This window comes from Loxodonta africana, chromosome 27 (assembly GCF_030014295.1).
Source record: "Loxodonta africana isolate mLoxAfr1 chromosome 27, mLoxAfr1.hap2, whole genome shotgun sequence".
Taxonomy (NCBI): domain Eukaryota; kingdom Metazoa; phylum Chordata; class Mammalia; order Proboscidea; family Elephantidae; genus Loxodonta; species Loxodonta africana.
The window spans coordinates 32,992,297-33,020,149 of NC_087368.1; the positions used below are offsets into that span (position 1 = coordinate 32,992,297).

The following is a 27,853-nucleotide window of genomic DNA, read 5'->3' on the forward strand; positions in this document are numbered from 1 at the left end:
CACCTCCATGAATAGGGGACCAGGAGGGGAACAGGAAAGACCAGAGGCTGATTAGAAAGCTTGGTCCTGACTTCTGACCCCACACATGCCCGCTGAAAGCTCATTCAGATGAGGAGGAAGACTACTTCATGTTCAGTGATCATCTGGGCTGCTGTGTGGAGACTAGATTCGAGAAGCATGAGAAAAGTGGCTCATTGTCTTCTTTGGCTTTGTTCTCCTGTGAGATTGGCTGTGAAATTTTTAGATCAGTCCACCTGAAAGTAATTTGCCCAATGGATATAAGCATTTTGTGTGTTGTCAAGTCTATTCCCACTCACAGCGACACTATAGGACAGAGTAGAACAACCCCATAGGGTTTCCTAAGCTGTAATCTTTACAGGAGCAGATCACCAGGTCTTTTCTCCTGTGGAGCTATTGGTGGGTTCGAACTGCTGACCTTTTGGTTAGCCAAGCGCTTAACCATTGTGCCACCAGCAGTCCTTTGGATATAAGCACAGTTATCTTAATAAGGAGTAATATTTTAAGAAATTAATATTTTCTTGGGTAGATATTAGTTTGCTTTTAGACAAAAATAGTTGATAAATATTTGTCTGCGGTGGTTCTAATCAGGACTTTATCTGGTATATACTAATTTATCTGATGAATATAAACGTAGTTACCTTAGTAAGAAATAGTATTTTAAGAAATGTATTGGTTTCTTAGGCAGATGTTAGCGTTTGTTTGTTTTTAGCCAAAAATAGTTGATAAATGTTTTTCTGTGGTGGTGGGTATGAGGTTTTTGATAGTCTTTTCATTGGATACTTTTTAGTTTCAGCTTTACGCATTAAATGACTGACACTTTCATTAACCTTGAAATAGCTGATTGATTTTGATTTGTGGGCTCTTCAAAGTAAGCATGAATAATATTTGTATATATTTTAAACCAGTTGTGTTTAACATAAACAATGTGCATAATTCTTCGCTATGGTAAATATTATTTTTCTCTTTTTTTAGGTATTATGATCAGATTTGTTCGATTGAACCCAAGTTTCCATTTTCTGAAAACCAGGTAAGTCATTGATTTTGTTTTTGAAGTTATGTGGTAGTTGCAAATCACCCATTTCCTTCTACCCATGGTTTCATTTTATTGAAATAAGCAATGCCTCTTCACTATCTTTAGGTTCCATAATGAGGCAGTTTTATGCAAATGAGAAACATTAAAACCCATCTGATATGAATCTATTTCCTTCTGAAGACAGGGCCTCCTGGCATTCCTGAGTCGCCTCTGGGGCTTATGTCAGCACTGAGCTGCCTTTTCTATTAATAGACTCTTGACTAATACAATTCCTACAGCCTTCCCCTTGGCCTTTACAGAAGTTAGAAGGAAACTGCATAATTCAAGAACTGTTAATTTTAGTTTATGTGCTTTAAAAAAGGTTTGGCTAAAGTTCACATATGCACGTAAATGTTATAAAAGCTATTATAATGAAGTGTACACTTCACTTTTAAAGACTAGATTTTGAAAGTGATAATTTCATGATAGTTTTATTTGGGAGATTTGTTTAAAATTTTGTGTGGCACTTGTAAATTTTAAAATAGTATTAAAAAAGACTTTGAACATTCTTGTACTAACGTTTGTATAGGTGGAATAATGTGTCTGAGATTTGCTTTAAAATATTCCAGGAGAAAAAGTGTGTGTGTGTGTGTGTGTGTGTGTGTGTGCGCGCACGCACGTGTATGCGCATGCGTGTGGGCGGGAATAGGTAAATGAGCCAAGAAGGCAAAAGGCTGACATTGATGATGGGTCCTATGGGGGTTCAGTACGTTATTCTCTCTACTTTTTGTATGTTTGAAAATTTCCTTAATACAAAGTTAATAAACTTCGGTACTAGATTTCAATAAATAATTTAAACGAAGCTAAGTTCTTTTTAACCTTGGTATGTGGAGTACTTTAAAAGGAGAGTGAGATACACGTTTTGTAAGTGAAAGTTTTCTTGACATAGACCACACATGCAGAAAGGTGAACAAATCATGTGTATAGCTTGAATCTTCACACCACCCAAATCAAGGAAAAATATCTCTTCCCAGAAAGGCCCCCTTTTGGTCATTCCCCCAAAGGTAGCCATTCTCCTGCCTTTGTCCTTGTGGAATTGTTGGTTTTAATTTGACCTTCTGGGAAGTCTGTAGTATGTACCTTTTGCCTTTGCTTCTCTTAGCTTATTTGACAAGCATTCATTAAGTGCCTGCTCTTTTCAGACCATCGTATGTTTACAAGATGAGTAAGACAGCATTTGGGGAAAAGACAATATATGTATAATTACTGAGGCGGGATGACTATTTGAAATAACCTAATTTTTTTTAGGTTTTAATCTGTGGTCCAGGAAAAGGAGTTGGTTAATTAGAGGAGGTTATGTCTTAGAGAGGTTAAAGCTTTTGTCCTTTTCCTCACTGTGGATTTTCTTGAGAGAGACCTTATGTTTCATGAGATGCAGGAAGGTGACATGATTGTCTGTTTTCTCTTTCTGCCCAGATTTGTTTGACATTTACCTGGAAGGATGCTTTTGATAAAGGTTCACTTTTTGGAGGATCTGTAAAATTGGGTATGTAGTCTTTATTAAAATAAAATGATAGGATACTTAGTTTAAACACTTTGTATTGTATTAAGTCTTTAAAATTCCTCTCCCGATGACTCTTCATGAAAAAGTTTTTTACATTTGTAATGTACTGAGTTCCCAACTTCTTAGTGTGAAGGACTGTTTAGAGCAGAGCACAGACCAGACGCTTGCAGTGGTATGATCACTAGGCCTTTGTTACTCAGAGAATAAACAGGACAGGGATGAGTAGAACAGCAGACACCATTAGCCAAGTTTCCCTGAGGTTAGGCTCCCGTGCCAGCGTGGGGCAGTACGGTCACGTGCAAGCGTGTTCCACTTCGCACCATGGTTGAGGAACCCCAAAGTCCCTCTCTCCGGGTTTAGTATACTAGCAAGCTACAGTGATTACATGCCAGAAAGCAAGTACAGAAAGAGCATAGGGGAAGGGGGTAGTAAAAGGGGAAAGCCCCCTGCGGGCAAGGACGCTACTCATAGTCCTGATTGGCTGTTCTGGACTTACTGGGGCCAGTGAACAGTCCTTCCTCCTTTAGCCCACTAAGATAAACAGTAAATGTTGTGGACCTCTCAGAGGGCAGTCATTTCCCCCCAAGGCGTGTACTTTGTGTCCATCAATAGCTATCATGTCTGTTAGTAGCTGTGGAGACAGTGGGAGGTGATTATAGTATAGAACACCTGTACACCCAACATATCTCTCATTTCTTTTTAACCTCAACTTTTAATACAATTTCCAAATATTTGTAGGGAGCCTCCACCTTGCCAGGCACTGTCCTAGTTATAAAAATGGTTAAGATACTGCCTGTCTTTTCCGTTGTACTCAGTCTGGGTGGGAAGACAGTTGGTCATTCTGAAGCGTAATATGTACTATACCAGTTTATGAACCAACTTACAGGAGCATAGAGATGGAAGAACTGTGCATGTTGAAAGCAAGTGATGTTTGAGTTAGGCCTGGAAAGGTGAATTCAGTTCTTCAGGGTAAAAGATAATATTACACGTAAAATAACTGGAGGTACAGAAGCATGAAAGTGTTTTGTTCTGCCAGCTCTGGGAAGTTAACCACTCTGTGCTTCAGTTTTTCATTTTTGTAATGTGAATGGTGGGTGTTTTTAATGAGGGTAACACTAGTTATCTCATTGGATTCTTGTGCGAATCAATTGAGTAAATATGTGTTAAGTGCTTGCAACAGTGCTCAGTATAAGTATCAGCTGTAATGAATAATAATTAGTATATATTATATAAAGTTACAGTATATATAAATAGGATATTCACTTATTATATAGTTTGTGATATTATATATAAAGTTAAATGTGCTAGTATATGTAATTGGAATTGACTCGATGGCAGTGGTGGGCAGTATATATAATACATAATATGATGATAATAGATTTTTTCTGTGGCTTGAGACCGTAGATTGAAGATTGTGAAAAGTAATGAGATTATAAAGTAGATTGTGAAAAATCTGAATTTTCTCCTTTTATAAATGATAGCTAACATATACTGAGCACTTATTCCACCCAGGCACAGTGGAAAGGGCTTTACATGTGTTATCTTACGGAATTTTCCCAGCAACCCACTCAGAAAGGAACTATAATTACCAGTTGAGCAAACTGGTTGAAAAAGATTGACTTCCCAAGGTCATTTGGCTAGGATGTAATGAAGCAGAAACATGAATTCAGAGAGCCTAACCCCAGAGACTGGAGGGAAACACGTCACCGAGGAGGCTGGATTGAGATGATGAGGTCACACGATGTAGCGTATGTGGGTTGGGGAGAAAGGGTGGGCTTAAGAGACGTTTCAGATATGGAATTGACTGGATTTACTGTCAGTCAGAGGGAAGAGCAGAAGTTGAGGGCCCACCTGGAGATGTATAACCTGGCTTGACCTGTTGGGTATTTGTTTATTTCAGCAGATCTGCAGGTGCTACTTGAGTGCTCACTGAGAGGCATGCCATGGAAGATGCAGAGATAGAGACGGCCCAGGAGGTCTTGCGGTTAGACGAAGTGGGGAGGAGCAGAGTTGGTTGAGCAGGAAGAAATGTTTTAGACAGGTCAAGTTTGACATTTTTGTGTTATATCTGGGTAGAAATTTTTCTTTGGTACTCAGTGGAAGTATGGATTTAAATCTCAGAAGATGTAGAGAGAGAGATTTGGGAACAATTACTATTAAAAAAAAATTAGGTGGTAATGTATACTCTGGTAGACTGTAGACTGAGAAGGTATGAAGGTAAAAGCTAGGGGGAGTGTATTACTTAGAGGAGGTGGGAAAATTGAGTGTAAATAAAGCAGGAGGAAGTTCAGTTCATAAAGATATCTGGAAGCAAAAATTAGGAATTGAATGTCATTCAGTAGGGTATATTGGTTGAATAAAGTGTGGACCATCCTTTCATTAGAATACCATGCAGTATGCGGGGAACAAGGTCGAGAAAGAGCTTTACGTCCTCAGAGGAACCAGGAAGTGACTGCAGGAAAGTTTTAAAGGTGATGTAGTTCAGTGATTCCCAGACCTGGCTGCACGTTAGGATTACCTGGGGAAAATTTTAAAGATGAGAAGGCTAGATGAGGCCCTGGCATCACTGTCTTTGCAGACCTCGCCAGCTGATTCTGATGATTAGCCAGGTTGGAACATCATTGGCAGAGTCATTGTACCAGAGGCCAACTCATGGGAGGCTGGAGAAGCCGCTGGATTTGCAGTGAGAGAGATTTTAGTAGGGTCGTGCTGAAGAAGCCAGATTGCATCGGATTGAGGGGTGGATAGGAGGTAAGGAAATGGCAATAGCAAATGTGGATTGTTCGTTCCAGCAAATTTAGGGTAAAGATTGGGGAACAAAGGGAGCATTAATGCTGAAGGGGAAGCAAGGTTAAAAATAGGATTTTTAGTGCTGTCATGACTTAAGCATATTGGTAGTCTAAGGACCAGATGGTGGGAGAGCTAGAAGATAATTGGCAACATAGAATAACTGATGAACCAAGTTCCTGGAAGAAGTGAGAAGCAAAAAATATTAAGAGCGTAAATAAAGCAGGAGGTCGTTCGATTCATGAAGACACCTGGTAGCAAAAATGAGGCATTGAATGTCATTCGATGGTTCTTGGTTGAGTGAAGGATGGACCATCATTAGAATATGTTGCAGTTTTAGAGTGCTGGGAGTGATAATGCAGATACTTATTTGTGGGTGTAAAACTGTCTGTGGAAGACTGAACCTCAGATAAGGCCTGTTACAAATCAGCTCCTCCATCGTACAGCTCCATGGAGTGCTGCTCCGTGGAATGCCATCCATATAGACCCTGGTGTGAATGCTGCTCCCAGCAGTTGTACAGTCCAGGCAACCTGACTATGGTGTGATATTCCATTTGTGAACAATCTTGTGTGTGAACATGTATGAAGTTATTTGTGAAGATAGTCTCCAGAAAAATTAACTCTGGTTATCTCTGGGTGGTGGGGTATTGGCTGATGTTTAAATTTTTGTAGTTTTTTTTACAGTTTTGTTTAAATTTTAGAAAAGCTTTTTATTTATAATGAAGCTCTTTTCATTTTGAAAAACAGTGAAGAAGAGTTCAGGTGAGAACCAAAAGTAGAGTTGAATATTAAGAAAAAAGCTCTTTAAAGAAAGGAGCATTGCTTTTTTAAAAAAACAAAAAACCCTGGAGGGTCAAGTTCTTTTTAAGTTTAGATGTGATAGAAAAAATCATAATGGAAAAAAAAGATCAGCAGATTAATTACAAGAGCAAACAAACTAAAAAAAAAAAAAATTCCTACAAAATCTCTTGTACATGAGAGATTGTCAAGGTGAAACGGTGGACAGCGGCCTGTCATGGTAATGTTTTTGGGGAGTGTAATAGATCAGGATACTTACTCGTTTTGTGAAGAGTTTACTGATCTAGTCTGTTACTTGGAATATGTTTCATTCTTCTTGAAGTCGATTGGCTTTCTGTCATGTCGTAGACCAGTTGCTTTGTATTAAGACCACGACTATCTTGTACTGCTCTGTGTGTGTGTGTTTAAGAGGTCCTAAATGCTTCCCCACCACACACATTCTGTGCTGCTTCGAGATTCCCCAAACTCTGGGTCTTACTGTCAGTCTCCCTGGGGTGCGCTTTCTCCTGAGGGACCTCCCTAATGGCCTCTTGTGTTTTCTTGCCTGAATCTGGGCTGTTTGCTCTCTAAAGCTGCTGCCTGACTCTCACCCTGGATCATCGCTGCTCTCCTAGGTTAGACCCATTATCTTCCAGGTATTGTGTCTCCCGTTTTTGCTGGAATATATTATCAAGTAAGTTTCTGGAAAAAAAAAAAAAAAAGGCCAGCTTTCTGAATCCCTTCTTTCTGAACACGGCTGTGTATTCTAACCTCACACACAGTTCGGTTTGAAATTCCAGCAGCTGAGTGCTTATATCGAAAGCATCGGAGCCATCGTTGACTCTGTTTTACTTTATTTCTCACCTTCTGTTTATGAGCAGATCCTCTCAGGGTTCACTTTAAAAGACACTCAGAATCCAGGCAGCTCTCACCACCTCCACTGCTGCTGTCCTCTGGTGAGCCACCACCCTCTTCCTAGTCTCCCCTTTTAAATCGTTGCTCCCCTACTGCCTGTTCTCCACAGGGGGACGCAGTGATTCTCTGTTCCAAACTCTCTTGACTTCCACCCGAGTAAAACCCAAAGGCTTTACAGCACAAGCTGCCTCTCTCCGACATCTTTGCCTCCCAGTTTTTCCCTGCTCACTGCTTTCCAACTGTGTTGTTGTTAGGTGCTGTCTAGTCAGTTCCGACTCGGCGACCCTGTATGACGCTAAAACTGCCGCGTAGGGTTTTCTAGGCTGTAGTTTTTATGGAAGCAGATGGCCAGGTCTTCCTCTCACGGAGCCACTGGCTGGGTTTGAACTGCCAGCCTTTATATTAGTAGCTGAGTCCATAACGGTTGCTTAATGAGGACTTTTCACCCGTGCTATCCTCACTGTATGTATTTGTTGGATTAAGTAAAATTGTATTTATTTAGAACTCAGAGGTGTTGCTCCCTTATGTTTTACTATCAAGTTATTTTCGAAAAGTATGATTTTTGTTCTTTTGTAGGTGATCTGTTTTTTTTCTCACAGGAAGATTTTTATGATCTTTATCCTTCATCTTTGGAATCTCAAAAGATCTAATTGGATCTCATTGTTGGTATATGGCATTTGTTGATGGCCCTTTCAGTTTGAAGACTCAGACTTGCTTTTGTGAGGGTCAGTGGGATGGAGGTCATAGTATTTCTCATTTGTTTTCTTTAGAAAAAATAAAATGATAAAACTTTTCGATTTTTTTACAGCTCTTGCAAGCTTAGGATATGAAAAGAGCTGTGTGTTGTTCAACTGTGCAGCCTTAGCTAGCCAGATTGCAGCCGAACAGAACCTGGACAGTGATGAAGGATTGAAAGCCGCTGCTAAGCATTACCAGGTACGCAGAAAAGTAAATACTATGTAACAATTGACACCAAGTCGGATGAAATGGAAAATAATTTGCTTTTAGGTTTATAGATCCTTCCTTATACAACAGATGCTTTAAAGTAATGTACTTTTCAAAATAAATTGATTCATATTCTTGAAACCCTTAGATAAACTACTTACGGATAGGTCAGTCTGTTTTCCCCTGCTGTTGTGTACCGAGCCACACCTAGCACAGTGCCTGGCACGTACAAGAGGCTCACTGAATGTTGGTCGGACAAATGATTAGATGTCTGAGACAAAATCCTTGGTAAATCCTCTTTTAAATCCATAACCTCATTTAAAAATTTTGTACATTAATTTATATATTGTTTTCTTAAAGTGAGGCACAGCTAAAATTTTACCAGTGTCATGGAAATTAAGACCTCTTATCAACACAGTCAAAGTTTGATTCTGAGACTCGAGAGGTCCCATTTAACTGTGGTCAGATTAATACTGTTATTAAGTCCGCTAAATCCATAGTCTAGGTTCTGAGCATTCACTAACCTGGCATATTATTTTGTAGCAGTTTTTTTACTTACAGCTTTTATGTTTCTGTTTCAGTTTAAGGATTAATAAGTGATGATTGCTAAGCCATGTCATATATACAATCATGTTCCCATATTTTATGTTACGTTATAATTTACAAAGTATTTGCATGTACATTGTTTGACTCTTGGATAAACCTTGTGGAGCAGGTCACATAACATCATTTCCATTTTACAGATGAGGAAACTGAAGGTTAAAAGTGTTAATAAAACGGTTTTGGGTTTCAGGTGTTCTGAGTCCAAATTTCATGGAATTCTAACTGCCCTTCCACTGCTTCCCAGTGGCTCTGGAATTTGCTCATCTCCGAGGTGGAGTCTGATTTTTCCCATTATTTAAGTTAAGGAGAGAGGCAGGTGAAGAATGCTGTTTGAGGGAAGTGAAAGGAAAATACAGCTTAAGCGAACCAAGTGCTCCGAATTGTGGCTCACCATGTAGTTTTGGGTGGGCGCAGATGACAGGCATGACACAGACACTTTTTGAGTCCATGAATGGCAAATGTCCTAAAATGTGAAAATGAAGTAAAATTTTACTTAGCTTCCTGTTAACTGGAACTTACTTGGCATGTGAGATTATAGCGGGTGTACTGAATTATTGAGGAAGCATTGCATTCTGTGAGTGTTCACAGCAGGTCGCCTAGTGTGATCAGAGTTGAATGGCGGAGGGCCTTATTTGCCACCAAGGGACCTTGTGCCCTTGGGCAAGTTCTTTGACCTCTTTGGGCTTCCATACCTTGGCAGTTCTAGTCTGTCTGTTCTGGTCTACGAGACTGCTGGTTACTGAACCAGACCAGCTGGTCACTCCTACAGATACTTCAGTTTTACAGTACTTCCTGACTGCAGAAAGTGTGGTGTTCTTTCAATACAGTGAACTTTGAGTTACCTCTGTAGCTTACCTAAATAAACCAATAAACCACAGCACCTTTTAATTCCAGACTAATTTATCCCTGGTGTATTTGTTTTATAAAAGCTGAGTTATTTTAGCGTTAACCTCAGCAAAATGTAATTGAGAAGAAAAACCTCGTGGGGGACATATACCAGGGAGCGCCGAAGGCTGATTGGCAGTGGACAGCAGTGCTGATCCCCCGAAGACTAGGTGTATGTATATACTATTTGAGATTTCCTCTATGTGCTCACCCAAACCCACTGCCGTTGAGTTGATTCTGACTCATAGTGACCCTGTGGGGTTTCCATGGCTGTGAATCTTTACAGAAACAGACTGCCACATCTTTCTCCCGTGGAGCGGCTGGTGAGTTCGAACTGCCAACCTTTTGGTTAACACCTTACCGCTTTAACCATTGTGCCACGAGGGCTTCTCCTGAGTACAGCCTGTTTAATTATTTGGGAGCTGAATCTTTTTGGGACCAAACCAGGAGCCTTCCTGTATGAGAAGCATTCTCGTGGTGTTTGCCCAGCTGCTTTTCTTATGCTAGCTTTGAGGGAGTCTGTCTAAAAATAAGCCCACTTGATGTCCCTGTAATTTACTTTGTTTTCCTCGTAGTTTACTTTTAATCTTTCCTAAGTCTCTGTAACTTTACAGAGTTTTGTTGAAAAGTACTTCCGGTGTTTAGGCCTGTTTTGCACACTGTGAAAATGTACATATTGTAACTGTTCATTGAGGTGACCTTTGGAATGGTGTTTTTGTGTGAGAGTAGAACATGAAGTCTTGCTGAGTTCTATAGATGTAAAACAATGATTTTCTCCTCTCTCCCCTCTAGTTTGCTAGTGGTGCCTTTTTACATATTAAAGAGACGGTTTTATCTGCCTTAAATCGAGAGCCTACCGTGGACATATCTCCAGATACTGTTGGGACCCTCAGCCTTATTATGCTGGCACAGGCCCAAGAAGTGTTTTTTTTAAAAGCCACAAGAGGTAATTCCAGTTTGTCTTCCATCTTGTTGCATGTGTAAAGAAGTGGTAGACTTTTTAAACTAAGGTGATTACAGTATAATATGTTCTGTATAGAGCTTTCCTTTTTGAACTTGATCCCTGGCTTAGGGAAATTTTCTAACTCTCCTTTTCTGAGCTGGTGGTGGTACAAATACACATGTAAGAACATAGACTGTTATAAAGTGGATAGTTAGCTATTGTTCTTAAACACTGGGCTCTGCAATAGTACTTATTTGTATTCATGATATGTCAGACAAAAAAAAATTCATATAGCACGTGTTTATTGGGTGCCTACTGTGTGCCAGTCACTGTTCTATCCTAGGCTTTAGATAAACCTGAGCAGACAAGCAACGATCTGTTTTCAGGAAGCTTACATTTTTTGTGGGGACTGACAGAAAAAAAAAACAAGAGATGAAGTAGCCACGGTAATTTCAGAGAGAGGTAAGTCCTATGAAGACAGTAAGAATGGATTATGTGATAGTGGCTGGTGACCTGGCTGTGGGGGAGGAATGTAGAGAGAGTTATGCTAATGTAGATTCCTTAGTTGAGAAGGGTTTCTTTGAAGAGGTCCAGTATAAACTAAATCTACCTGACGTCCAGGCCGAGTGAGGGAATAAGAACAGTTCTTATAAGGTGTGTTGGTTAGTATGAGAGACTGACACATGAGTTGAACATACGAGTGCAGAGAAATTGAAAATAAGGGTACAGTTATCATGTGGAAGAGCTATGAATTAGAATAAAGTTGTTTTGTATTTTTTAAATAATAGCTTTATATTGAGATCTAATTCATGTGCCACAGAATTCACCCTTTCAAAGTATACAATTCAGTGCTTTTTAGTAAATTCATAGAGTTGTACAACCATTACCACTATCTGATTTCAGAACATTTTCATCACCCACAAAAGAAGACCTGTATCCACTAGCAGTCGTGTCGCGTTCTCCTGTCCCTCTTGACTCTGGCAGCTACTTACTATTTTCTGTCCCTGTGGATTTACTTGTGGAATAATTAACTTACAGACAGAAGAATTGATTTTGTCAGTAAGGATTTTTTAAGATGAACGTACGAACATACGATCTCAATGCCTATACTGTGTCCTCATGGTGTATCAGATTATCTCATATATTTATTTTAATTATAATGGCCAATTTATTGTTTTATTCCAGATAAGATGAAAGATGCCATCATCGCTAAGTTGGCCAATCAGGCTGCAGACTACTTTGGCGATGCTTTCAAGCAGTGTCAGTACAAAGATACGCTCCCCAAGGTCAGTTACCGTTTCCCTGAACAGTTAACCAGCTTTGCTTGTAGGAATAATTCGGACATTTTTGTGTACAAGAATCACAAGTTGAAAATTACATACTTTAAAGAAATCTGAAATTTCAAGAGAGGCAATTTGAAGAATATTTGTAGAAATAGGTTTTTTTTTTTTAATTTAAAAATGCATGAAACTTGTTTTATATGTAGGGGATGCTTTTGTCTTTACTGTTTCCTAAACTTGTTCTTCCTGGCTAAAATTCTTTCTGGAAATTTTTGACTGTCTTATCTCCAGTAGTCTTATCAGATGCAGTCATGGTGTAGTTCTGAATCGTTAGTGATTTCGTCCACGCATGACTATTCGAGCACGTTGGTTAGTCACACTTTTAATTATTGTCCTGTTTTCTTAAAGCTGAGTCTTAACAGAAAGTTCAAAAACAAGCGTAATGAAAACGGAAAAGAAAGCTTACAGCTTCACCCAGTAGTTTGATTAGAATTACGTTTTGCTAATAGGGGTAGGAAATCGGTCTGCCAGGTTGGACAGCCAAGGAAAAGCAACCATCTTAAGCCACACAGCGCAGGACGTAGCATGTTTTAATGTCAGCTTTTCTCAAATGACAATTGAAAAGGCTCTTCAGTGATGATCATTTGTAAATGACAAAGCAGATGACTAGACTGACATACAAGCAAACTTAGAATGATTAAGAAAGGAAACTTGAAGATTGAGTGGAATGTAGTGTGTTTCGACTGCTTTCCATCAGAAATGTGCAAGGAATGAGTTTCATCAGCATGATCACATATGGTATTGGTTGCATGATCTTTTGTAGGGGAGTTTATTGATTTATAACTCATATTCAGGAATCTTTGTAAATTACGAAATTGCAGGCAACTTTGGAGTGAAGTAAAAAAGCACCTAAGTGCGTCAACAGCGCACATCAGTCTAAGACGTCAGAAATGAACAGTAATGAACCAGTGTGAAGATACCTGTGAAATGAATGTGAGATAAGCCACAAGCCCAGTAGAAATTTGCCCCGGACTCTTGAGTACTAATTACAGTACTCTTACAGAGAGAGCTGGGGGTCTCCTCTCACCTTCCTTTCATCTGAAAGACCTCATGTTCAGCTGCACGGTGTACTGTTACGTCTGGTTGGGCCATTAGCTCAGTGCTGTCATGGAGAGAAGAATGTCACCTGCCGAGACCTGGACTCTACGTCCACTGCAGTGCCTGGTATTCCCAGAAAATCTCCTGTTGAAGTACCAGGCTGCCCAGGCTTGCTTTGGGAACTGGCAGTTTGAGAGTCAGAATCTTTCTTTGCTCTATTTTTACTAATAAAACTCCTCAGGTATTTTCATATTCTAGTTATAAAACTGGAATATCTGCAAGTAGTGATCCAGGAAGCTAGGAAATTATTTCCTGGGAGACAGGGAAGCATGCCAGGTAGTGACTCAGTTTCTGATTCTCTTATTTTTCTGTCTAGACAGTGATTGTCTAGTGTGTTTCTTGGATTTTACATGGCATGTACTTCATAAAAACAAGGTTGCAGGTTAGGATTTGGCATTTTGGGAGAGCCTCTACCAATATATAACTGCATTTCTGGTTCACGTCTTTCTATCTTTCTAGCAATTTTGACTGGAATTTTTTTTTCTTTAAACAAAGTAGGACAAAATAACACTTTATCCTCTCATTAGTCATTAACTTAGTGCATTCGTGTGTCTGCTATGTGTTTTTGAGTCTGATACTGAAATGTTAGTGCTTGTATGATACTAAATAATTTTTATGTGGCTTTTTCTTTATTAAAAAGTCTGTAAGGATATGAATTTAAGTGGGAACTTACTTTACTGTCTTTTGTCTTTTAAACATGATGACACAGTCAGCTCGAGAGCAGTTGCATTTAGTGTATGTGAGTCCTGGTGGTTTAGCTAACTCAGGGCTGGGTCACGGCTCATAAGAAAGCGTCTAAAGCCCTGGGCTTGGTCTCCCTCTGTCACTGTCCATTCTCCTCTTTTCCTAACGCATGTTTTCCTTTCTTCTTCGTAAACAAAATGTCGACTTCATGGCTCCATTAAAGAGAATTGCAAAAACCTACATTGGCATCAATTAATAGTCTTAAAAAAAAAAAACCAAAAAAACCTTAATTTTAATTGGAAGAAAAAAATTGAATTCATTAAATGCAGTCCATGCACAATCATGTGGTCTTCTCTGTTTACGTCTACTGACCAACCTACCTCTAAACCATTAATGGGGTGATTCTAATTCCCGTCTCCTTTCCCTTTTTCTTCTTGCATCCCATGTTGTGTGTGGTGATTTGTGTGGTTGGACTCTCCCCTGGTCAGTATTTTTATTTCCAGGAGGTGTTCCCCGTCTTGGCTGCAAAGCACTGTATCATGCAGGCCAACGCTGAATACCACCAGTCTCTCTTGGCAAAGCAGCAGAAGAAATTTGGAGAGGAGATTGCAAGGTTACAGGTGAGCGTCTTTGCAATAAATATTTGAGTAACTCAAGTCTCCATTTTTTTCCTGGTGAAATTCCCAGGTTTGCTCATAACAGCCTTTTCCTCCCATTGCCCCTGTCAATAGAGACAGGTGACTGTCTGTATTTTTTGGCGTAGCTACTACTCATTGTTTTAGTCTTTTGGTTTTCCTGTGAGCTTGAAAACTTTCAAAATAAAACTTGAGGAGCAGGTGGACGTACATATAAAGGTGTATACTCCAGCCCATCCCTCTACCCCGTTTCTTCATCCTCTTCTCTCCGTCGTCTTCCCCATTGCTCCATAAATAATTTTCATTAGTTTGATTCTTCCAGGGTTTTTTTTTTTTTAAATACAAGCATATACGTACACCTGCACGCACTTCTTATTTCCATTCACGTGCAGAAGGTGGTATGTACAGTTTTGTGCATCTTGCTCTTCTCATAAAACAAGGTATCTTGAAGATCTCTCCATTTTAATACAGCCATAGAGCCCATCCTCGTTTGTTTTTAGAGCGTCCGTGTATAAACCACAGTTCGTTGCTGTCCCTTATTGTGGATACTTGGGTGTTTGCACGAGTTGCTACTGCAAACAGTCCTGTAGCGAATAATCATATACTAGTGGCATTTTGTACATGAGCAGGTATAAAAATGTCACTAGAAATGGGATTGTGATATCAAGTATAAACACACCTGTAATTTATAGACACTACCATATTCTCCTCCTCAGGGATTGTACTCTTGTGTTCCCACCAACGGTGTGAGAGGGCTTGTTTTCCTCATGGTCTTAACAGCACGCTTTCAAACTTCTCCATTTTTTTCAGTCTGATAGATAAGAGGTATATTAGAAGATCTTTAAACTTTTTTTTTTTTAATTTTGATGAGAATACACACAGCCAAAGAAACACCGCTTCAGCAGTTTCTATGTGTACAATTCAGCAACATTGATTACGTTCTTCAGGTTGGGCTACCACTCTCGCTATCTGTTTCCAGATTATTCCACCATCATTGTTTTAAACTTACTGCCCCCAAGCTTCCCATCCAACCTTTCCAGTTGCTGTGGTCAGTTTGATCTCACATGGATAATTCTTTAAAAGAGCACAATGTCAAGGCATGCATACTTGACTATGATACGCTTTTTTTTGATTCAGAAAAAGACTTTGGGGGTAGCGTGGTTTAAAGTTTCAAAATTATCTCAGGGAAATAGTTTCAGGGGCTCGCCCAGACTCAGTGGCTCCAAAAAGTCTGGATTCCATTGAGAATTTGAAATTCTGCATTTCTCCCCTTTTGATCAGGATTGTCCTATTGACTCTTTGATCCAAAAGTTCAGTAATGGTTGCTGGGCACCATCCAGTTCTTCTGGTCTCATGGCAAAGGAGGCAGTTACAGAACAACTTTTAAAAATTAAATTAGTATGGAAAATACCAAACTTATATAAAAATAGGGAGAATAGAACAATGAACCACACAGCTGTAACAATTATCAACTTAAGGCAACTCTTGTTTAATTCGTAGTTTCCCCTCTTCCTCACATTATTTTAAATCAAATCGTAGACATTTCATTTCATACATCTTGTGTGTGTGTATTCTTTTTGTTTTTTGGTATATATTTCTAAAGATAACCAGTGGCTGTCCAGTTGATTCCAGCTTATGGTGACCACGTGTGTGTCAGGATAGGACTGTGCTCCACAGGGTTTTCAGTGGTTGATGTTTCAGAATTAGATCAGCAGCTCTGTATTCCGAGGTGCCTGTGGGTGGCACCAGAAGGCTCCAGCCTTTGGTTAGCAGCTGAACGCCTTAACAGTTCGCATCACTGAGGGGTTCAGTTTCTGAAGATTCCCGTTGACATCGAGTCAGTTCTGGCTCATACCAACCCTACAGGATAGAGTAGAACTGCCCCATAGGGTTTCTGAGGCTGTAATCTTTACGGAAGCAGACTGCCACGTTATTTTCCCTGGGGGGCGGCTGGTGGGTTTGAACCACTGACCTTTCGGTTAGTAGCTGAGTGCTTAACCACTGTGTCCCTCTGGTTTCTTAATCTTAAAATAAGGACTCTTAAGACATCGCCATGATATGTACTCAATATAATTTCATTTTTAATTATGCTTTAAGTGAAAGTTTATAGTTTGTCGTACAGAAGTTGATACACACATTGGTATGTGACCCTAGTTGCTCTCCCTGTAATGTGACAGCACACCCCACCTTTCTACCCTGTATTTCCTGTGTCCATTCAGCCTTAATAGAGTTTCTAAGTATAATTTTAATATCTATTTCTCTTATGAGTGAGGTTGAGTAACTTTATGTTTAAGGGTCATTTGTATTTGTGAGCTCTGTTTTTTTTAACGTCTTTTACTTATTTTTCTCTTTGATAATTGATCTTCTTTATTTTTAGGAGTTCTTTATATATTAATGGAACCCTGGTGGCACAGTGGAAACCCTGGTGGCGTAGTGGTTAAGTGCTATGGGTGCTAACCAAGAGATCAGCAGTTCGAATCCGCCAGGCGCTCCTTGGAAACTCTGGGACAGTTCTATTCTGTCCTATAGGATCGTTATGAGTCGGGATTGACTCGACGGCAGTGGGTTTGATTTTTTTTTGGAGGCACAGTGATCAAGATTTCCACTGTTAACTGAAAGGTCAACGGTTTGAATCCATCAGCCACCCCTTAGAAACCCTTTGGTGCAGTTCTTCTCTGTCGTGTAGGATCGCTATGAGTCGGAATCGACTTGATGGCAATGGGTTTGGTTTTTTTGATTTTATATATTCATAGCTAATTAGCCTTTTGCAATGAGAAGTATTTTTCCAGTTTGTGACTTGGTCTTTTAAATTCTCTCTGTGTATTTTTGTTTGTTTGCAGAAGGCTTTGACTTTCAGGTGATGAGATTTATTAGTGTCTGTCTTCCTGGCTTTTGAATTTTGAGTCATGATTTAGAACACTGTCCAAGGCCCATTCCAGGGCTGTGAAGGAACTAACGTGTGTTTTCTTCTAGACTTGGATGTCACCATGTTTTGGATCCGCTTGGAGCTTATGCTGGTGGGTTATGTGGTGGATCCAGTTTTTACCTTTTTTCCAAATTGGTACCCAGTTGTTCCAAAACCATTTATTAAAATGACTTTCTTTACCCCCTGATTGGAGATTATGTCTTTATCATACACTAAATTCACCATAGGTGTATTTGAGTGAATTTAACTGTTTATTCTAGAAAGTTTCAAGCATATATAAAAGTATGAATCATCAGATATCACCCAGCTTCATCAATGATCAGTGTTTTGGTGTTTGTGTTTCATTTGCTTCCCCTTCCCCTTTTATTTTTCTGGAGTATTTTAAAGCTATCTCAGACAGACTATTTCATCTGTGAGTACATCAATATGTATCACTAATAAAAAAAAAAAAGTAGGTAAGAATTAAAAAAATAATAAAACCACAATGACTTTATCCCCACTAGCAAAATTAACACTGATTAACAGAATAGTAATACTCATGACTTAGTATTATCCAAATCTCAGTTTTCTTTGATTATTTATAAAGTGTATTTTTACAGTTGGTTTTATTTAGTCAGAATCCATGCAAGCTTCTCACGTTGCGTTTGGCTGATGTCCCCTAAATCTTTCAGTCTTCCCTCTCAGCTGCTGTGTTGGATTTTCTTTACTTTTTATTGTTCGGTTTTATGTGTCTTTACTGTGATTATTTTGTGATGCCTGCTTGCCCTTTTGCTCCTTGCATAAACATTTTAAGTCTTCCTTTCTTAAATGATTTTGTATTTTTCTTAGTTTCTTTCCTGAGTTCTGTCAGTTCTTGTCTCACATTCTTTTGCTCTCAGACTGTTATCCACTGTTGTCTGGCCATCTGGTCCTCTATTGATATTTTGTGTTCTTTTGGTGCTGTGATTGGGTCCTTAAGTTTTTTCCTTTATTTTGGAGTGTTAGCATACTGTTATCAGCTGCTTTGTGGTAACATTCCTTTGGTGAGTATTCATTCTTTGTTGGAAAGCTATGCTGTACGTTTTTATCCTTTTCCTCATGGTTGGTTTTGTCAAGGCAGATGGAATGCCTGATTTCAGCTACTCGTTTTGGAATGAGATTGATTCTACTGGACGAATAGCAGGCAGAGCTTCCTGGTCGGAGAGTGGGCTGGAGCAGTGTGCCCACTTCCTGACAGAAGTGCCCTGCGTGGGCTGGAGCAGTGTTCCCACTTCCTGACAGAAGTGCCCCGCGTGGGCTGGAGCAGTGTTCCCACTTCCTGACAGACGTGCCCTGCTGCAGTGCCGCCTCTCTGGCTCTCAAAGCCTAGTCTAGTCGAGAAAGGATTTTACCTCGACACGCGTGCTTCTCTGACTTCCTCACAACCCTTGCTTTTCAAGGGGATGCGTCTGCTTTCAGACCTTGTGTTTGCTGGTGTATCCTGAGTGCCTTCTGCCCCTTTCACGCCTTCTCTTTTTCTGCTTCACCTAGCACCCTCCTTTTTAATTAATTGGACTCCTGCTCTGTTTGTTACCTCCCTGTTGGGGTGAGGCCCCTCAGTAGCCCATTTTTCCTGCGGCCTCCTGTTACAGTAGCAGTAGATGACTAAAACAAATAGTATAGCCCATTTTCTTAGATTTTCCTGGTATACCTGGTATACAAATCTTCTTCTTCTCTGATTAATAATTTTTGCCTTTTCTGAACTTTATGTCCCTGATTGCTTTGTCTGATCTGACATGTTAAGTGGTCGTGTTACTGATGACGTGTTTCAGTCCTGCTCTGGGACTGTCCCATTTATGGTAAGGAACTGTATCTGTTTCTGTTTTCTTAAGATTTTTAGAAAAATCAAGAACCAATATTGAATTTTATTGAGTGCTTTTCAATATCTGTGGGGAAAATTTGATATTTTCACTTGGATCTCTTATTTTGGAGAATTACATAAATAGATGTTCTAGTATCAAACCATTTTTGTATTCCTGTAATTTTGGTGTTTGAAACTTGTGTTATCGTCTCATGAGGTTGTTTTATGTAAAGATTCTTTATATACTTGAGAATACAATATGTTCTTTCATTATGGAGTCCAGGGTTGTCTTTATGTCTGGTAAATCAAACTCATTAATTTTGTTCAAATTTTCTGTGATCTTACAAATTTTGTTTACTTGCTCTAGCCATTCTTGAAATAAAAAAAAAGTGTTAAAATCCTCCACCGTGATCATGGGTGAATTTATCAATTTCTCATTATAATTATTTATATAGATAGAGACTTAAATATAAAATTTAAAAAGTTATTTATGTTTCTGGCAAATTGTCTTTTTTAACATTTATGCTGAGTTTATCCCTGATAATGCTTTTGGCCGTGCTGTCTGTTTTATCTGATGTTGTTATGGCTGATACCTCCTAAAACCCAGACCGAACCCCTTGCCATTGTGCCGATTCTGACTCATAGCAACCCTGTGGGAACGGCTAGTGGATTCTACTGCCAACCTTTTGGTTAGCAGCCAAGCTCTTAACCACTAGGCCACGAGGGCTCCTAATACCACCTAAATAATGTAATTTGAACCCTAAATTTGTGCGAGGCATACTCTCATCTTATGGATTATAAGGGAAGACCTTTTCCCTCTTTTTAAATTTCCTAGTCATGTGAGATATATATGCTTCTTTGTTGACTGGGCTGATGGGGGCACAGCCGTTAAAGTTCTGTCTTGATGTGAGGGAGTGAAAGGGGTGCATCTTGGTATTTGGTTCTGTGTGTTCCCAGGACCCTGGTTTCAGGTCTGCATGAGGGCTCTAAGATGCTAGTTAGTCCCTTGGGTTACAGAAATAACCCAACAGCTGATCTTCCTCTTGGCGGTTTATACTTATTACTCTGCTTTTCCCTTTCTTCTTCTTCGTTTTATCGGCCCATGGATTTCTTTTACTTTCTTGACAGTTCACCCGTGTGTTTACAGGAATGTCTGCTATATAACCCCGTTGCCGTCAAGTCAGGTCTGACTCATGGTGACCCTGTAGGGCCCAGTGGAGGTGCCCCCATAGGCTTTCCAAGGCTGTAAATCTTGACAGAAGCAGCTGGTCACATCGTTCTCCTGTGGAGCCGCTGGTGGGTTTAAATCGCCAACTTTTCGGGAAGCAGCCTAGTGCTTAACCGCTTGCTGTGCCACCAAGGCTCCCTGTCTGCTGTATATTATCCTTCTTTTTTTAGGTGTGTAATGGGAGAATTTCCAGGTTATCCTGTTAACCACGTTGCTGGAAGTGCAGGCCCTCAAAGATTTTCTTTAAGCCAGTGTTTGAATGCTTGGCTGAGAAAGAGAAAGAAAAAATTTCCTTTTTTCCTCCTGATGTTTTTCTTTTTAGCATGCAGCAGAATTGATTAAAACAGTGGCATCTCGCTATGACGAATATGTCAATGTGAAGGATTTCTCGGACAAAATCAGCCGTGCCCTTACTGCAGCAAAGAAAGATAATGACTTCATTTATCATGATCGAGTTCCAGACCTTAAAGACCTAGACCCTATCGGCAAAGCCACACTTGTGAAGCCCACCCCTGTCAATGTGCCCATCAGCCAGAAATTCACTGGTAAGTCAGGTGTTCAGATGCGCTTCAGCCTCCTCATCTTTTCTCCAGCATTAATCTGTATTTTGTAGCTAAAATCACACGATTGCTATGGAATGCTCTGAATTTGTGACTTGCATTCAAGTTGTTTAAAATAGATGGGAGAATAAAAATTAAGTGCTGGGGTAGCTTTAGTGAAATTTTAAGATGGAAAATAAGTGGTCATAAAGCATGTGAGGCATACGGCCGAGTAGAAAACTTAAAACTTTGCATATTTGACTAATGATAAAAACATAAGCATTTGTCATTTTGTTAATGTAACATGTATTATATTATTTATGATATTCCCAATTAAAAATGAAGACATACCAGTGTGATTTTAAACATGTAAACTTTTGGAGTTGTATCTGTAGAAGATAAATACATGTTATGTTACCCTTGGATATTGTAGATATATGCAGTTATGGTAGTGTCTAGCTGAGACCCCAAGGATGACTTATTTACTTTTATTTAGGAAACAAAGTGTTTTACCATGTGCCATGGATGCTTTTAAGAGCTGTACAGATATTAGCTGATTTATTTCCCATAATAACCCAGTGAGACACAGGTGCTATGATTATCCCATTTGACTGGTGAGAGTGGTGATGCACAGACTGGCTAGGTAATATGCCGAAGGTCACACAGCTAGGAAGTGGTAGAGCTGGAAATCCAACCATGGCACGGTGGCTCACTCATTAACCCATTTAATCAACAATTCAGAGTGTTTTCTTGTGTGTAACTCTTCTCTTCCTTACCAAAATCCCTCAAGCTGAGTTACAAGCACCCAGCTTTAAGAGCAAAGAAAATTAAGTGCAAGGAAAAAATATAGTGATTTAAAAATTCTCTTCAACAGTATGCTTTTAATAGTGATTTAGGGATTTTTTTTGGTAGCTGTTTTAAAAAAAATTTTTATTGTGAGATATATAAACACTTGCCAGTTCTCCCAGTAATGATTTAGTTTTTTTTATTGCACTTTAAGTGAAAGTTTACAGTTCAAGTTAGTTTTTCGTACAAAAACTTACACACATATTGTCATATGACCCTAGTTGCTCTCCCTATAAGGTGACAGCACACTCCTCCTTTCCACCCTGTGTTTCCCATGTCCATTCACTTAGCTCCTGTCCCTTTCAACCTTCAGTTGTTTAGTTTTGATCTTTAGATAATTGTAGACCTTTTTTGTGAATCTTATAAAGCAAATATGAGCAGGCACTTCAGAGCTTGAGTTTTCGTATGAATATTTTGTTGAAATTTCCCTTCCTTGCTTTAGATCTGTTTGAGAAGATGGTTCCTGTGTCGGTGCAGCAGTCTTTGGCTGCTTATAATCAGAGGAAGGCCGATTTGGTTAACAGATCGATTGCTCAAATGAGAGAAGCCACGACTTTGGCAAATGGGTAGGTAGAGCTGGACTTTCATAAATCAGTTTCTGGAGCTCTGAAGTTTTCCTGTTTGATAGTTCTTTTAAGTAGTCTTTATGAACATTTTAGTTTTCTGAGCTCAGAGCTAAATGCCAAGGTTAGGTGAAATAGCTAAATGCCAAGGTTAGGTGAAATAGCAAGTGTAGACACACAGACAAAACACATGCGTGCACATTTCTTGGGGACACTATATTTACTAAGCCCTAGCAAATGTAATTGGACAAAATTTAATTATTGAAACAAGGGGAAACATTTTGACCATTAGTTTTTATTTTAGGAGCTATTTATTTGAGGAAAACGAGAAGTAGCAATGAACTCTTAAGATGCATGATGGTATTCTGAACCAGTTTTTATTTCTGGTGGATTGAAGATTAAGGAAGTAATTCATTGGTTTAAAAAATTTTAGTTGTAATTTGCACTCGATAAAATGTACTTATTTTAAGCATATGTATCCATGTTTGTTCAATATATACACCTGTGTAACCACCACCATAATAGAGGACATTTCCACTTCCCTAGAAATCCCCTCATGTCTCTTTCTCTTCAGTCCCCCCTTTTCTGGCCCTGGGCCACACTGATTTGCTCTTGTGATAGGTTAGTTTTACTTTTTATGCAATTTTTACAGCATGTACTTTTTTCGTGTTTGGCTTCTTTCACTTAGCATAATGTTTTTGAGCTTCATCTCTATTGGTGTGTCAGGTTGATCCTATTTAATGCTGACCAGCATTCCATTTGATGGTTACACAGCAGTTTGTGTTATTCTTTTCACCTGTTCACGGACATTTACGTTGCTGTGAGCATTCACGTTCAGATCTTTTTGTGGACCTGTGTTTCTGTTTCTCTTAGGAGTGAAATTGTTGGGTTGTAGAAAGAGGTGAGCAGTTCGAATCCACCAGGTGCTCCTTGGAAACGCTATGGAGCAGTTCTGCTCTGCCCTATAGGGTCGCTATGAGTCGGAATCGACTCGACGGCAGTGGGTTTAGAGTTAGTATATGTTTAACTCTGTAAGAATAAGTTACCAGATTGTTTTTCAAAGTGATTATCCCTTTTTATATTCATACCTGCTCTGTTTGAGAGGCGTACTTGCCCCGCACCCTCATCAGCACTTGGTATTGCCATTCTTTTTAATTTTAACCATTCTAGCAATTGTAGAGCAGCATCTCAATGTGGTTTAATTTGTATTTCCCTTAAATTGAAGATGTCGAGCAACTTTTCATGTGCCTAGTAGCCATTCAGATACCTGTTGAAATGTTTTACTCATTTTCATTTAAATCGAGATTTCCTTCCTTAAGAGTTTTAAAGATTTCTTTGCATATTTTAAAGGCAAGTTCTTTGCTCCATACATGTTTGAGGGTATTTTTCTCCCAGTCAGGCTTTCTTCATGGTGTCTGTTGAAGAGCAGAAGTTTTTAATTTTGATAAATGGGTGGATTTTGACTTTTTTTTTTTTTAATCCAGCAAGAAAGCAGTGTAAGTTTAACGTGTTTAAAAGGCAGTCTGAGTTTATACAGGGCTTATTTTCTGAGTTCATGGCATTACATCATTTCGTTTGCCTGCTTTTGTCTTATTTCATGGGGATAAGTTTTTTTCCTTTCATGTAAATGAGATCCCTGAAGATTTGTTATCGTGCTGAGAACAGAAGACGACTCTCTGGTTTAGTGCTTAGATCAGTGGTGTTCTGTTGACATTTTGCCTAGACAATATGTAATTGTAACTTTAGTATGTTATTTGATTTGTTACTGACAATGTGATAAAAGACTGCTTTTTTAAAGCTAAAATGATTCACTTACAATTTTGATTAAAATTGATAATTATTGATTTCCCGTGTTGGCATATAGACTGAAGGATGTTCAGTATGAGCTTCGAGCAAAACATGCCTAGTGTATTTTACTCCCATAGGTTTTTAAAAACTTTTTGGCTTTTAATTCTGAAATGTGAAGTAATTCAGTTAAAGATTTTGAATTTTATTAGTCGCTTATTTTGTTTTTTCCTTTCTCTGTTTTATTTGTCCATTAATAGGGCTTATTTTTATTGGTAGCTCCGTTGCTATTCATCCGGACAATGGAGAGTAAGGGTTTAAAGATGGTCTAGACTTCTAGGTTGCTATGAGTTGAAATCATCTCAGGGGCAGTGAGTTTTTTTTTTTTTTTAAAGACCTCTAGATGACATAATATATCTCACTTTTTTTTTTTTTCCTTAGGGTGTTAGCTTCCCTTAATCTTCCAGCAGCAATTGAAGATGTGTCCGGAGATACTGTACCTCAGTCAATACTGACGAAATCCACGTCTGTGATTGAGCAGGGAGGCATTCAAACTGTTGATCAGTTGATCAGAGAGCTTCCAGAACTACTGCAGAGAAATAGAGAAATCCTGGATGAGGTACGTGAAAAATGACTTGTTTCTTAAGTAAAAACATTGGGATCCCCCCAGACCTTCTGGAGCCATTGAAGCTGGATGACCTCTGAAACCATTGCCCTGAGATCATCTTTACACCTCAGACTTGAACCAAAAATATTCCCTGAAGTCTTCTTTAAACCAAACAGTAGATTTATTAGTAAAAAATGTCTGCCTTTAGCCGTGTTCTATTTTAAGAACTATCCATATGGGATCAAATTCACAATAGCAATTTGAAAGATTAGATAAGAGACTTAGTGGGAAGTGAGTTTATGTTAATGGGGGAGGAACAGGAGGCCGAGAACGGTTCACAGTGTAATCCATGTCACTGAACCGTACATGTAGAGCTTGTTGAATTGGTGCATGTTCTGGTGTGTATATTCCCAACAACCACAACAAAAATAAAAACAGGCCCTGTGATCTCTTGTTGTTGAGCAGGATCAGGAGTGGAGGGTTCCCCCTGTTGGGTTTCACAGAGTAGTGGTCCTCACTTGATGAGTTTACTGTCACCCAGAGCCTCCCTTTCAGCGTCGAGAGGAGTTTGGATTAAGCGAGGATTTACGTCTTCTTGTTGTTAGCTGCTGTTGAGTCGGTTCCAACTCGTAATGTGACCGCATGTACCACAGAACAAAACACTGCCTGGTGTTGCATCGTCCTCACAACTGTTAGGTTTGAGACCATTATTGCAGCCAGTGTGTCAGTCCATCTCATCGAGGGTCTTCCTCTTTTTTGCTAGCCCTTTACTTTACCAAGCATGATGTCTTTTTCCGGGGACTGGTCCCTCCTGATAACATGTCCAAATACATGAGACGAATTCTCGTCATCCTTTTTTCCAGGAAGCATTCTGGTTGTACTTCTTCCAAGACAGACTTGTTCGTTCTCATGGCATTCCATGATATATTCAGCATTCTTCGCCAACACCATAATTCAAAGGCATCAACTCTTCTTTGGTCTTCCTTATTCATTGTCCAGCTTTTGGATGCCTATGAGGCAATTGAAAATACCATGGCTGGATCGGGCTTACCTTAGTCCTCAAAGTGACATCTTTGCTTTTTAACACTTTAAAGGGTAAATAAATGTACATTAATGAAAGTCATGTGATCACTATGTAAAATTTGTGTTCCATGAGCAATCGCTGTCACACAAACTGTTCAAAGTCTTTATAATTAATGTTTTCTCTCCTACACAGGCATATTGGGTTTCTTGGTGAACATAAAATCAGACAAAGAAAGTTAGGATATCAAATGTTTTATAAGCCTGCTGCATACACCTTTCAGTAGAGATAGTGGTTTATCAGTAGGAATGGAAGACTCAAAAGTTTTTAGTTGGCTAAAGTGAACTGTCAGTATTATTCTCCTTCTGCGGTGCCTTCACCTGTTCCTCCCAGGTGATAGAGTCTTCATTTAGGTACATTAATATATTCAAACTGGTTATAGTGGTCTCTTGCCAGTTCAGCAGTCACGTTGTGTCGTGCAGATGACTCTCGTCAATACTTTAATCCGTGATGTTTCGATGGTTTAGTTAACTCTCAGAGGATGTTGTATTTGCATCGTTGAAATAACGAAGTGGCCGAGGGCTTAGAGTGTGAAGCTGCACTGATCCCTAGCCCTTCTACCTAGCCGTGGCCCCAGGCAAGGTACCTAACTTCAGGTCTCATTCACCTCTCTTCGTGAAGCTAGATAACGCATGTGCTTACTACTTAGGAGTTACTTTAGTATTCGTAAAACTATTCGTATATTTCCTTGATTTTAAGATAATTCAAAGGAGGTTGGCCTAATTGCAAATTCTGAAGGCACCATCCCACAATACTATCCTTATTTCAGACAACAGCTGTGAATTTGGGGGTCCCCAGGGTCACCCTCACTTCAGACCAGCTGGCTACTAATTCAGGAGTTCTCATAGCCACCCTCAAGCTTGATATTTGCTAGAATGGCTCAGAACTTAGGAAAGCACTATACTACCAATTACAGTTTTATTAAAGTGTTAAAATTAGGACCAGCCAAAGTAAGAAGCACGTAGGGTGGAGTCTGAGAGCGTTCCATATTCAACACTTTCATTGTCCTCAGTAACACACTGCGCTCCTGGAATCAATGTATGGTCAGACCCGTGGAGTATTGCCAACCAGGGAGGCACACCCAAGCATCCTGTGTCCGAAGTTTTTATTAAGGCATCATTAAGTAGTCATGGATTGAATGATTGCCCCCTTGTTTGAACTCAATGTCTAGCTGCCCTCTCTTCCCCAGAGGTCAGAGGTCAGGCTGAATATTACTTGGCTGAAAACCTCAACTATCTAATCACATGGTTGGTCTTTCTGGCTTGGCCAGACCTCACCCTGTGTTATCTCTTCAGCATAAACTACTAGATGTTGTCTGAGGGACCCCCAAGAACCACAGGGATACTTCTTTCACTTGGGCAATTCCAGGAGTTTAGAGGTTGACTCTCAAGACCTGGGGCAAAGGCCAGACTTCTCTCTGGAGGGACCATTCCTTACTATACAGGTGCTGTGGTTTGGAAGATGCATGTTTGATGTTGAAACAAGGTTTTTTTTTGGAAAAAGAAATGGTGCCTAATGAAAGACTATGTATCGATTTTGAAACGTGTTTTCAGTAGAAATATTAATGTGCAAATAATTTCTTTTTATAAATTAAGGAAAAACTGGCAGTATATTATTGTGTACGTGTACGTCTTTTGTCTCTCTGCCTAAAAATGAGGTATTTTTATTTATTAGGTTTGATTTCCTAACGACCTTGTGAATTAGGGTCCCTGTTTTTCTCTTGTACTTGGAATGAGTACTAGAGGGTCTAATATTAAGTGTTGAAGCTGGTAGCTTTTAGAAATTTTGTTTTAATGTTGATTTCCAGAAATTTTGAAACGTCCAGTAATTTTTAAAATAAATTTATACTGCTTGGGACCTGGTGGCCCTTTTCAGTCTTTAATTCCTATACATGGATTCTGTCTTCAGTTACCCCTTCTTCTCTAGTTTCCATCATCTGCTTACAAGCTCCTGTTGGATTGACGATGGTGGTGCTTCTGGATCAGTTCGTTTATCACTTAACATTTCTTTTACTTTTGTACTTCTGTTCTTCATTCTGAGGTACTGTTGGTCTCAGGCAAGCCGTTCAGCTCATTAATTGTCTATCAAGGGGTGTCCTTTCTGCTCTTTAATCATCTATTAATTAAAAAAAATGCATTGATACTTTTGATTTCCAAGGTATCTAATTGGCTGTTTTTTACAATCACCGATTTTTATTTCACAACTGTATTTTTTTACAAATTGAGGTAAAATTCACGTAATGTAAAATTT

The 27,853-nt window shown here is 39.3% G+C and overlaps 1 protein-coding gene and 1 long non-coding RNA gene across 3 annotated transcripts in view; both read left to right on the plus strand.

The window, feature by feature from the left end:
- The window catches only part of PDCD6IP (programmed cell death 6 interacting protein), a 65,538-nt gene that overhangs the window by 16,745 nt on the left and 20,940 nt on the right, over positions 1-27,853 (plus strand). Inside the window, exons 2-10 of one of the 2 annotated variants that reach the window (XM_023554853.2) lie at positions 994-1,048; positions 2,510-2,579; positions 7,885-8,012; positions 10,302-10,455; positions 11,638-11,738; positions 14,063-14,194; positions 20,505-20,727; positions 22,010-22,133; positions 24,357-24,534. In XM_023554853.2, coding sequence (XP_023410621.2) covers positions 994-1,048; positions 2,510-2,579; positions 7,885-8,012; positions 10,302-10,455; positions 11,638-11,738; positions 14,063-14,194; positions 20,505-20,727; positions 22,010-22,133; positions 24,357-24,534 — 1,165 coding nt within the window. The remainder of the gene's footprint in view (positions 1-993; positions 1,049-2,509; positions 2,580-7,884; positions 8,013-10,301; positions 10,456-11,637; positions 11,739-14,062; positions 14,195-20,504; positions 20,728-22,009; positions 22,134-24,356; positions 24,535-27,853) is intronic. The other variant, XM_003415709.4, reaches the window with a different exon arrangement.
- Positions 2,586-6,913, plus strand: LOC111752156 (uncharacterized). The gene is made up of 2 exons (XR_002787153.2): positions 2,586-5,068; positions 5,176-6,913. It is a non-coding gene; the product is annotated as an uncharacterized LOC111752156 (long non-coding RNA).